At 46.1% G+C, this 11,908-nt stretch overlaps 1 protein-coding gene across 1 annotated transcript; it reads left to right on the top strand.

The window, feature by feature from the left end:
• Nucleotides 1-2,183: 2,183 nt before the first annotated feature.
• Nucleotides 2,184-8,103, top strand: RPL11 (ribosomal protein L11). The gene is made up of 6 exons (XM_033841422.2): nt 2,184-2,300; nt 3,027-3,177; nt 4,193-4,299; nt 6,311-6,442; nt 7,482-7,592; nt 8,025-8,103. Exons 1-6 carry the CDS (start codon nt 2,295-2,297, stop codon nt 8,052-8,054), a joined length of 537 nt encoding a protein of 178 aa, XP_033697313.1. The 5' UTR covers nt 2,184-2,294; the 3' UTR covers nt 8,055-8,103.
• Nucleotides 8,104-11,908: the final 3,805 nt, after the last annotated feature.

Raw genomic sequence — 11,908 nt, 5'->3', positions numbered from 1 at the left:
CATCTATAAAATGGGAAAACAATAGTATTTGCCTCCACAGGGATGTTGAAGTTTGAGTGAGTTGGTGCCTACTGGGCACGGCATATCAGTATCAATTAGCTATTCCTCATTACCACCTGTGGGTACTGCTGTCAAGGGACTCGGCTGGAGAAAAATTGTAGTGGGAGGGAATGAGATGGGAGTTCTTGAGGATAAGCTTTTATGTATCTTCCTAGGTACATGTTTCCCTGAAATTACTTTCTCTACTTTGATGATTTCAGAGTTACAGAGAAGTTTCAAGAAGTCCCACATATCCTTCATCCAGATTCTCCAAATCTTAAATTTACCACATTTGCTTTATCCTTTTCCCTCTAAATATACATTTTTTTCTGAACCATTTGATAATAAACTGCAGATATGCTGCCCCTTTCCTCCAAATACCGAATGTGTGTTTCTTTTTTCTTTTTTTAATAGCAAGTAGTTTGAAAGTTTACTGAGGTTTTTTAAAATTATTATTATTTATTTGGTTGCACCAGGTCTTAGTCGTGCCTCGCCAGCTCCTTAGTTGAGGCAGGCAGGCTCCTTAGTTGTGGCATGCGAACTCTTAGGTGCGGCATGCTTGTGGGATCTAGTTCCCTGACCAGGGATCCAACCTGGGCCCCCTGCATCGGGAGCATGGAGTCTTATCCATTGCGCCACCAGGGAAGTCCCTGAATGTATGTTTCTTAAACCTAAGGACATTCTCTTATGTAACCAAGTTCATATAATCAGGTCAACATTAAATTACCATGCATACATTTCTGAAGTCTACAGATTTTGCCAGTGGGTCCAATAATGTGCTTTATAGGAACAGAAAATGCAGGATCATGTGCTACATCTAGCTGTCACATCTCTGGAGTTTTGGAGAAGTCCCTCCCTTGGCTCTGCCCACCCTAGGGGTCTGCCTGAGGCCCCTGCTCTGCACTAGTGCTGGGTGCTTGGTAGAGAAGGCTCAGAGGATGGGCCTTTTCTCTTTGCTTTCCTCCATCAGCCCAGCTTCCCAGAAGTGTCCTTTGGTCCCTAAGGATGATACAAGGAGAACCTGGGGGCTTCTACCTCCCCCACGGGGATGAGAGAAGGAATTATGGCTGTAGAAGAAAGCCCCTTCACTCCTTTTCCACCGAAGCCCTGTATGCTCTCCTTTCTCCATTTGCTTCTGTCAAAGAAACCCCCTGACTCACAGCCAGCTTCTGTCTGGGGTGTGGACCTTGGCACAGCACCCCCTTGGGTCCTGCTGATGAGGATTTAGTGCAAACCAGGGAGGCCTGTTACTGTCTGAGGTTGGAGTACTTGTCTGTCAGACTAATCTGTAAGCCATCTTTGTGCCTGCAGGATGACCCTCTCTTCATCATGTACCATGTCTAACACTTTTTGGGGGGAGGGGGTTGCTTGAATATAGTGGGTTTACATTAATAAGAATAACCCACTATATTATTATTGTTATTATTACCTCATTTAATTTTCACAACAACCTCAAGTGATATAAGTACCAATTTTATTTTTGGTTTTTTTTTTTTTTTTTTTGCGGTACACGGGCCTCTCACTGTTGTGGCCTCTCCCGTTGCGAAGCACAGGCTCCGGACGCGAAGGCTCAGTGGCCATGGCTCACGGGCCCAGCCGCTCCGCGGCATGTGGGATCCTCCCGAACCGGGGTACGAACCCGTGTCCCCTGCACCGGCAGGCGGACTCTCAACCACTGCGCCACCAGGGAAGACCAATAAGTACCAATTTTAAAGCTGAGGGAAACTGAGGCTGAAGGAGATATAATTAGTAACCTGCCCAAGATCTCATAGCTACTGAGCTAGCGAAGACAGGACCACATCTGCCTGTCTTCACAGCTCAGGACTCTTAAGCCAACACTCTGTTCTAACTACTGTTTAAATATTTAAATGCCATTTGTTTACACTGTTACAGAGTAAAACTGTTACTTCATAATTTGCATAATTGACAGTGTATTCTGGCAGTCTCAACAAGCCAAGAACCACCCGTACCTGAGGCTGTGGGCGGGAACAGCATCCCTGGGGACCGGAAATTCAAGGAAATGCCAGTTCAGGGAGCTTTAAAAACCGGTTTTTGGATAAGCCCACGCCCCAGTGGTCAGCCAGCGTCACTTGCAGTTGACATCTGTGTCCACGAGGGGGAAGCCGACTCTACGCGGCTCCAGACGCGCCTCTCTTCCTCTCCCTCATCTCGCTGGTTAGCCTGGGAAAAGGGTCCGCCTTCTGGCCCATAAGGCCCTGGCTCAGAAGTCTCACTTTCTCTTCCTGTTTCCCGTCATGGCGGTGAGTAGCTGAGGTGTGGGTTTGCTTCCCTTCATCCGCTTCCATCCACGGCCGGCGGAGCCTGCGGGGGTTACCTCTCCCGCCGCCCGAGGAGAACGGAGACCGCGATGCCGGCCGTGCCGAAACTGGCAGAGCCATACGAGCCGAGGCCGCGGAGCTGGACCCTGTCGCCTTCCTCCCATCCTCCCAGGAGGAGGCTCGGGGCAGCCGCGGGAGACCCAGAAGCACGGCCCGCAGGCTGCAGCGAGGGCCAGTGGAGCGATCGGAGGGGTGTTTGGGACGCGGGGTTCGGACCTGTTGCTGGGCCCCGGGACTTGAAACTTGCCTGGTGCTGGGGAGCCTCAGCCGGTTCCTCCTCGGGGCAGAGGCCAGGCTTCGGGGGACGCTGCCCAGCCACGTGCTGTTTTCTCACTCCTCACCGGCCGTGTAACGGGGCGCCCTCCGTCACCTTACACTTTGAGCCCCTTGGGGTTCATCCGCATTGTCTGTAACTTTTCCACTCGGTACCTGTCCTGTTTCTGTTCACCCGTTCCGTGCGTGGGGGAAGGAGAAAACAAGACCCCGAGATGTCTTCCTCGGTGCTTCCCACACAAACGTGGTGCTAATTCTTGAACCTTTAGGGCTTTCGGGACTATTTGGGATGAGCGGAAATGCGCTAAGTATAAATATTAGGCTGGCAGTTCCGGCGGGGTTGTGTGTGTTGACGGCTGCGCTTCCTTGTTGCAGCAGGATCAAGGGGAGAAGGAGAACCCCATGCGGGAACTTCGCATCCGCAAGCTCTGCCTCAACATCTGCGTGGGGGAGAGTGGAGACAGGCTGACCCGGGCAGCCAAGGTGCTGGAGCAGCTCACAGGCCAGACCCCTGTGTTCTCCAAAGGTGAGTCGTGGCCGGCAGGGAAGGGCTAGTGGCTGGGGATGTCGGGATGTTTCTTACCTCGCCTGCTGTCAAGCCTGTTTTGTACCCGTTTTGAAGGTGATATCTCTTTAAAGTATTGCCTTCCTGAGCTTCCCAAGAGGTATCTCCCTTCCAACATAGGAGTGGTATTGGAATACCAGATTTTGTATGAGCCGAGATTAAGCTAAGACTAGCCCAAGTAGAGGTTTTTGCAAGTAACGAGAGTATGAGGTAGCGTGGAAATGTTGGGAATGCAGAAAATGGTATTTGGCTTGATTAGCAGTTAGGGTTACATAGGCTACAGCTAGAACAGGGCTGTGTCCCTAGGCTAACCTGGTTCGCATCCCGGCTCCATCACTTGCTAGTCTGTGACTTTGGCTTCTCTGGGCCTCAGCTTCCTTATTTGCATACAGGGGATGGTAGTACTTGCATTACAAGATCGCAGGGGACAGGATAGGTTATATGAAATGCCTGCTGCATACCAAGCACAGTGTAGGCATTACTGTTGTTACATTTTTTGTTTTTAGAGTTTCATTGCTTTGGGGTAATGGAATATGGCAAGTCCTTGGAATCACAGCCTGCCTCTTACTACCAACTGATCTTGTGCAAGTTAACCTTTCACGGCTTCTGTGAAATGGGGATACAATAAGGTTTTAGCAAATATTAGCTATTATTAATAAACATTATTAGTAGAATGCATGGTCATTTTCCTTTAGCTTATACTGCTTATGAACTTGCCCTCCCTGAGACTTTGACATTATGGCTCTGAGGTCTTAATCGGTCAAGTATGGCTGAGTGACTTGGAAGTTGGAAAATCTGTTTCTGTGTTACAAATGAATCTGATTAACGGATACAAGTTGACACTGATTAGAACATCACTTTAGAATGCGGATGGATACTTAATGTCACTTTGGAGTCATGGAGATGATTTTCTGGGGGAGAGGGGAGTGCAGTGGGAGTATGATAACAGCTGACTCCTTGTTACCCCTGCCCGCAGCTAGATATACCGTCAGATCCTTTGGCATCAGAAGAAATGAAAAAATTGCCGTCCATTGCACAGTCCGTGGGGCCAAGGCAGAAGAAATCCTGGAGAAAGGTCTGAAGGTGAGGCTGATCCCTCCGTGGGATAATACTGAAAGCACCAGTTAGCACGTAGTTACAGTGGTAGTAGTTACACTTAATGTTCTGCCTTCTGAATTTTTTTTAACTTATTTTTTTTTTTTTTTTTTTTTTTTTTTTAACATCTTTATTGGGGTATAATTACTTTACAATGGTGTGTTAGTTTCTGCTTTATAACAAAGTGAATCAGTTATACATATACATATGTTCCCATATCTCTTCCCTCTTGCGTCTCCCTCCCTCCCACCCTCCCTATCCCACCCCTCCAGGCTGTCACAGAGCACCGAGCCAATATCCCTGTGCCATGCGGCTGCTTCCCACTAGCTATCTACCTTACTACGTTTGTTAGTGTGTATATGTCCATGACTCTCTCTCGCCCCGTCACAGCTCACCCTTCCCCCTCCCCATAACCTCAAGTCCGTTCTCTAGGAGGTCTGCGTCTTTATTCCTGCCTTACCCCTAGGTTCTTCATGACTTTTTTTTTTTTTTCTTAAATTCCATATATATGTGTTAGCATACTGTATTTGTCTTTTTCTTTCTGACTTACTTCACTGTGTATGACAGACTCTAGGTCTATCCACCTCATTACAAATAGCTCAATTTCGTTTCTTTTTATGGCTGAGTAATATTCCATTGTATATATGTGCCACATCTTCTTTATCCATTCATCCGATGATGGGCACTTAGGTTGCTTCCATGTCCGGGCTATTGTAAATAGAGCTGCGATGAACATTTTGGTACATGACTCTTTTTGAATTTCGGTTTTCTCAGGGTATATGCCCAGTAGTGGGATTGCTGGGTCATATGGTAGTTCTATTTGTAGTTTTTTAAGGAACCTCCATACTGTTCTCCATAGTGGCTGAACCAATTCACATTCCCACCAGCAGTGCAAGAGGGTTCCCTTTTCTCCACACCCTCTCCAGCATTTATTGTTTCTAGATTTATTGAGGATGGCCATTCTGACTGGTGTGAGATGATATCTCATTGTAGTTTTGATTTGCATTTCTCTAATGATTAATGATGTTGAGCATTCTTTCATGTGTTTGTTGGCAGTCTGTATATCTTCTTTGGAGAAATGTCTATTTAGGTCTTCTGCCCATTTTTGGATTGGGTTGTTTGTTTTTTTGTTGTTGAGCTGCATGAGCTGCTTGTAAATTTTGGAGATTAATCCTTTGTCAGTTGCTTCATTTGCAAATATTTTCTCCCATTCTGAGGGTTGTCTTTTGGTCTTGTTTATGGTTTCCTTTGCTGTGCAAAAGCTTTGAAGTTTCATTAGGTCCCATTTGTTTATTTTTGTTTTTATTTCCATTACTCTAGGGGGTGGGTCAGAAAGAATCTTGCTGTGATTTATGTCATAGAGTGTTCTGCCTATGTTTTCCTCTAATAGTTTGATAGTTTCTGGCCTTATATTTAGGTCTTTAATCCATTTTGAGCTTATTTTTGTGTATGGTGTTAGGGAGTGTTCTAATTTCATTCTTTTACATGTACCTGTCCAGTTTTCCCAGCACCATTTATTGAAGAGGCTGTCCTTTTTCCACTGTACATTCCTGCCACCTTTATCAAAGATAAGGTGTCCATATATGCATGGGTTTATCTCTGGGCTTTCTATCCTGTTCCATTGATCTATCTTTCTGTTTTTGTGCCAGTACCATACTGTCTTGATAACTGTAGCTTTGTAGTATAGTCTGAAGTCAGGGAGCCTGATTCCTCCAGTTCCTTTTTTTGTTCTCAAGATTGCTTTGGCTATTCGGGGTCTTTTGTGTTTCCATACAAATTGCGAGGACTTTTTTGAACTTCTAAAGGGTTTTTCCCTTCCCTTTGAAAGTTAGTAGTTATATGAAGTCCGTAGCTGTGATTTGGTGTAGTGGGAATATCAGATTTTGTTGCTGGCCAAATTACATTGAATTGTGTTTTGGGGGTCCTGAGTGTTGCAAGCTGAGCTAGTTATTGCGGGGTAGAGTTGACAGGGAGTGATTGCTGCGTGTTTTTCCCTCAGGTGCGAGAGTATGAGTTAAGAAAAAATAACTTCTCAGACACTGGCAACTTTGGCTTTGGAATCCAAGAACACATCGATCTGGGGATCAAATATGACCCAAGCATTGGTATCTACGGCCTGGACTTCTATGTGGTATGAATACTTAATCTTTTCTACTCCTGGTCTGTGAGAGTGCAGTCTGTTCCTCCTTTATTTCATATGTGCTGTCTTGATGGTGACATGTTGGGTTGGGGCTCTGAGTGTTGTCTGTCTTCTCTCCCTTGGGAAGATACACCTCGTTTGTGGCAGGTGTGGGGATATAGCACTGTGAACTAGATGGACAAGATCCGTGACGTTTACGGTCTAGGATCTAGCAAGCACTGATGTTGCTCAAAGGTGGGCGAAGGAAACAGTTCCATGCAGCCACTGAACTGGAAATTTGAGAGACGGTATTGGGGTTGCATTTGGCGTCTGGGTTGGCTGCACTGAGGCTGCCCTTTCCCTGCTTCTTCCCTTAGACTCTGGGAATGGGGTGGTTTCCATCCAGAGGACGTGGAAGCAGGTTTGACGATGGGGCTGTTTGCTCAGGATGGGGATTTTAATGGAGACGTGACCATTTGTGTCACTGTAATGTTTTGGTCCAACCATCAAAGTAAATAAATGGCAAAACCCTGAAGTCCTGACTAGTATGAACCTGAAGGATGGCAGCAGTCTTCATACTAGATTTGAATATCCAGAGAAATGGTGGTGAGAGTTGGGTGCTCACGGGGGATGACAAACCTTTAAGAAGCACTTTTGAGCTGAAGCAGAGGAGAGAAATAGTTATTTCTTTGTGCTTCTTGAAAGTTTAAGATTTCTACAATGCACATGTTGGAGTAAAATTTATTTGCTTTTTTTTTTTTTTTTTTAAATAAAAGTGCTTTGGGGCATGGGGGCAGTGGTGAATCCTTAGCTGCCATTGGAAGTTAGGTAGGGGAGCGGGGAGGAGCTGCAAGTCCAGCCTCCAGAGCAGACCTATAGTGTATAGGAAGGCGATGTGTCATCTAGGATGCAGGTTCCATCAGACACTGAGATCATGGGTCTCTTGGGCCACCAGGTAACTCTTGAAGATCAGTCACTCCAATGTGTGAGTCTTGTCCATCTGCTCTTGACTCTGAGCTGGCTAGGTGACTGTTGGTTATTCCTGGGACAGGTGCTGGGTAGGCCAGGTTTCAGCATCGCAGACAAGAAGCGCAGGACAGGCTGCATTGGGGCCAAACACAGAATCAGCAAAGAGGAGGCCATGCGCTGGTTCCAGCAGAAGGTAAAGCTTGATGTGTCTCAGGTGAAGTGGTGGAATGTGGTGTTGGTGAATGGAGTTGGGATTCGGGGATGCAAAGTCTAGCGCCCTTTGGTGGGTAGCTCTTTTAAAGGTGGAACATTTGGGCAACTTGGAAAATGGGCTTCCAGGGTTGGTGGTTTAAAAGAACACCCAGAACCAGGCTTTCTCCCCAGCCCCGTGAATGCAGATAGCTGGAAGGGGAGGAATATGGCTTTAATAGGAGCCCCTTTTCTCAGGGTATAGTGCAGTTGAGCATAGTGTAGCAATTGTTAAAGATGGCCAGCTTCCTGTTTGGGGGTATGGGATTCAAAGCCGAAGTTCATGTACCTGATTTGAATTCTTGAACGTTAGCCATTGCTGCAGTCTTTACTGTTAACCGCCTGTTCTGAAAAAATAAAATCTGTTCTCTTTCAGTATGATGGGATCATCCTTCCTGGCAAGTAAATTCCCGTTCCTATCCAAAAGGCTAATAAAAAGTTTTCAGTGAAATGTACGATTACTGTTGTGTGTTCTGTGAAAGGAGCCTGGCCATATTCAAGTCCTTGGACCTCAAGCCACTTAAAGCTTCGATGGGAGTAGCTGGTAACAACCCTGTCACCCCTGATTGGATGCCAGTGTTTCCTGGCAGATCCAAACCTGAGAACTTCCGCAGCACTGTCTGTGCTCACCACACCCTTGTTGACAGGCTGTGGTGCAGTGACCCCGTGGAAACTGACTGTAGAGGGGAGGGAATGGTTGGGGCTGGGTTTGAATTTAGAGCCTTGATTAAAGTGGGGTGCAGGGCTCCCCTCTGTTCAGCACTTCTGCTCTTCATTAGAGGTTTTACCAGCAACGATGTATGAAAGGATCAGAGGCTTTGGTGTGGTGCTTGGGATTAAATATTGGACTCAGTTTTCCTTTAAAATGAGAATCTAGAGTTGATGAGACTGTAAGTAGAGAAAGGGAGTGGTCTTTGAGACACATTGCATGGATGTGATTCCTCGCCCTGCATTTTATTAGCTGTGTTTAAATCTGCCTCAGCTTCCCCGTGTGTATCGTGAAGGCAATAATGGTTATATCCCTCAGGATTAAACGGTTTGATACTTGTAGGATGCTTAAACTTGTACCAGGCACAAAGTGCTCAAAAGGGATTAATTTTGTGTTATCATCTGTGAGAAATGTTACTCTTAACCAGTTTGCTCCCCCTTTGGTGTGAAAGTGGAACGTGTCTTGCCTGTACTTTACCAGGTCACTGAAGCAGTGACATTCAAAAGCCACCATTTCTCTATTGGACACAATACTTGGCCAGTGGTTCATAGTTTAAATTTTGAGCACAAGTTAACTCAATAATTTACTCACTTGTGACTAATGAGTTCAGTTGTCCCTGGGCCACCTTTTCGTTGCTGTTAAATGGTTCTCTAATTTAATAGCTGCCTTCGTAGGTATTTTTAAACCTTGAAGTTATTTGGTATGCCCAACTTTTTATGAAGATACTACTTGGTCTTCCTGATAAAGTCTTAGGCATCAGATCCAGATGCTTAAAGGAAAGAATCATGAAATGTGTTAGCATAAACTTTTTGTTTCACTTAAAACATCAATGTGCATTCACTTCTCAGTCTTTTACTGTGGACCACCACTTTGTAAATGGAGTAAAGACTTGTGAACGAGCCCAATTCTTGTGATTCAGCTTCACTTTTACAGGTGGGTGCACCTCATTGTTAAACATCTGTAATTACACTAACAACTACAACTGGAATAAACATCTTAGAGAACAAAGTAACTCTTGGTGAATATATTAGTTAACTAGGACTGGGTGCTCGCTGCTGTGGGAAGTCAGTATGTTTTCCAGAGGTGGGAGTGTATGCTAGCTTCATCTAAATAAAGCACTGCAGGAAAATGAAACGTAGAAAGTGGAAGTCCTGATAGTATTGCCGTCCTTGTGCTCTTTACTGTTAGCCATTTGCCGTGTAGCTGTGCTTTTAAGCTTGTGGTACTATTTAGTTTAACAGTGTACACCTGCCCACCCTCCACTTGTTCCTGCTGTATTGTGTACTCAGTTGAGTTCACTTCCCATTTAAAAATTAAGCCGCCTGGGCTTCTGGCCCAGAGGGAAAAAGGCCCTAGGGAGTTTGGAGAATAGCTGGATTTTACTCATAGTTCTAGCAGTGGTATTTTAGGTGAGTGATGAAACATGTTGGGAACTGGAACAGGTGAGGACGCTTCCTTAACCAGTTTAGAGCAGCAGTGCCAGGAAAGCTTACCCGCTCTCTGATTAGAAGCTTGGCTTCCAGACAAATGTCACACAGGGTCTGAAGCATTGATGTTTGGGTCGAGCTTGCTTGGATCACTTGGGGGTTGTTAGAACTCCTGTAGGCCCCACCTCAGACCCGAATTCCTTTAACAAGATCTGTAGGTGATATGTATGCATACTAAAGAGTAGAAGCGCTGACCGCATCCTAGGTCAAAACAGAGAGGGAAGGCATAACGGGGAGACTTCTTTCATAAGTTTAGTTTTATGAAGTTCCTGCTGTGTGGTTTTTCTCATTTCCTCAGCTACTGCCCATGAAAATTTAGGTAGATGTTAGGTGACTCTGGACCCACGCTACATGTGGTTGTCCAGAATAAGGTAGTGTCCCTGGCGGGCATCTGTCTATCCCAGTTTCAGGCTCGGGAACACTAGATGCTGCTTGGATGAATGAATGTTGTAGTCCTGCAACTACCCTTTGGGGTAGAGTTCTCAAACTGGGGCAGTGTTGCCCCTCCCCATCCTGGGGTATTTGGATATTTGTGGGGGTGGGCTTTTGGTTATCACAGTAACCAGGGCTGCTATGGGCTACTGGAGGTCAAGGGTATCAAATAGTCCGCCATTCGGGACGATCACAAATGTGTGATGTGCTATGGGGGTAGTTACAGGGTGGTTACTGATGACTTTAGCTACATGATGGGCTAGCTAGCCAGCTGTGCAAACGCTAGCAGGGCCCAGTCTGGTTGAGGAGCAGCAGGGAGACCACAGCCAGAGGGAGCGAGGGAATAGTCAGGTCAGGCCTGTGCGGAGCCAGATCGCAGAGCCTGCCCTTGGAGGCTCCAGCTGTTTTGGCGAGACAGACTTTAGGAAGGGGAACTAGGGCAGAAAGGGAGGGACCACGTGGGCTGTTGTTCCAGGGTGCTGGCACGTCATCCACATCGGATAGCCAAGCGGACGGGAGAGATCAAAAGCCAGCCAGGGAAGTGTAGTCACAGGAAGTCATACATGTGCACATGTTACTGTTCTGAGCTGTTAGGTAGAAAACGTGCCAGATAACTTCAGTCAGAAATGATTGCATGAGAATCACAAGACTAAAGACAGTTTCTCCATTGGAAATGCTAATTCACAAACATGGCTCATGTTACCTTCCGGCCTTTTTTTTTAAAAAAAAAACAAATTGAGAGGAAACTATAGCTATAATCTGTGCGCTTTTTTTCTCCTCTTAACATAAGGTGTTCTCATGTCATTACAGTGGCTTCATAACGTGCCATCCTTTAGCTCTATAGGCCAGACTACCTTAATCCGTGCAGCCGGCACCAAGTGTCAGGAATGTCAGTTCCACAGAACTGCCCTGGTAGAAGCACTGTCGTTCTGTTTTCTTGGCCCTCTGTCCAGTGAGTGTGTGTAAGGTTCTTGTATCTTAAAGCTGTTGGATGGCGTTATATAAGTTCTGCTCTGCTTCTGCCAGCGTCGTGACCATAGGCAAGTAACAGCACATTTCAGCCTCTCTTGCCCTCTATAGCAAAGCCTATTGGGTTTTGTGCTTTTGCCTTTTCCTCCAGCTTAACCACCCGCTAGTCCCAACCTGTTAAACTCCATGTGTACACAGAGGCGCTCTAGCCGACTGGTGAGTAAAGACTACAATGAGTAGGCTGCCAGAGGGGCCTGCGTCTGAAAGGCTTAAGGCCCAGGCCGCCTAGGTGAGTGGTGAGGTCAGGGCCCAGAAACCACCCACAAGTAGTGTAAACTGCCTGCCGCTGGGGACCTCGCTGGTGCCTGGGGGTACAGTACCACTTTAAGAGCAGCTTGTTATGGAAACCAAGGTTCTGGTTGTCAGAGGGGAATCCAGCCTGAGGTACCTGGAGGCACCAGGAAGACTGAACTTGACTGTTCAAGGTGCAGGTGCAGGAAAGCTTAGGAAACAAATGCAGATGGTTTGTGTTTTTACATATCTGAACAAAAATAATGTGTGATTGTACCAATTAAGGACCTTGTATAACATGATTTAGGATTATATTTATCACTATTGGTTGAACTTGTTATGTAATAAATACATCAACAGTTACCTGGAATC

The sequence above is a fragment of the Tursiops truncatus genome, chromosome 1 (genome assembly GCF_011762595.2).
Source record: "Tursiops truncatus isolate mTurTru1 chromosome 1, mTurTru1.mat.Y, whole genome shotgun sequence".
NCBI classification, from domain to species: domain Eukaryota; kingdom Metazoa; phylum Chordata; class Mammalia; order Artiodactyla; family Delphinidae; genus Tursiops; species Tursiops truncatus.
Note: the sequence above shows the minus strand (reverse complement) of the source record. Positions and strands in the feature narration are given on the sequence as shown.

Coding starts and splice junctions, on each gene's coding strand:
- RPL11 (XM_033841422.2), top strand. Junction 3,178..4,192: donor GACCCCTGTGTTCTCCAAAG/GTGAGTCGTGGC, acceptor CCCTGCCCGCAG/CTAGATATACCGTCAGATCC. Junction 6,443..7,481: donor ACGGCCTGGACTTCTATGTG/GTATGAATACTT, acceptor TTCCTGGGACAG/GTGCTGGGTAGGCCAGGTTT.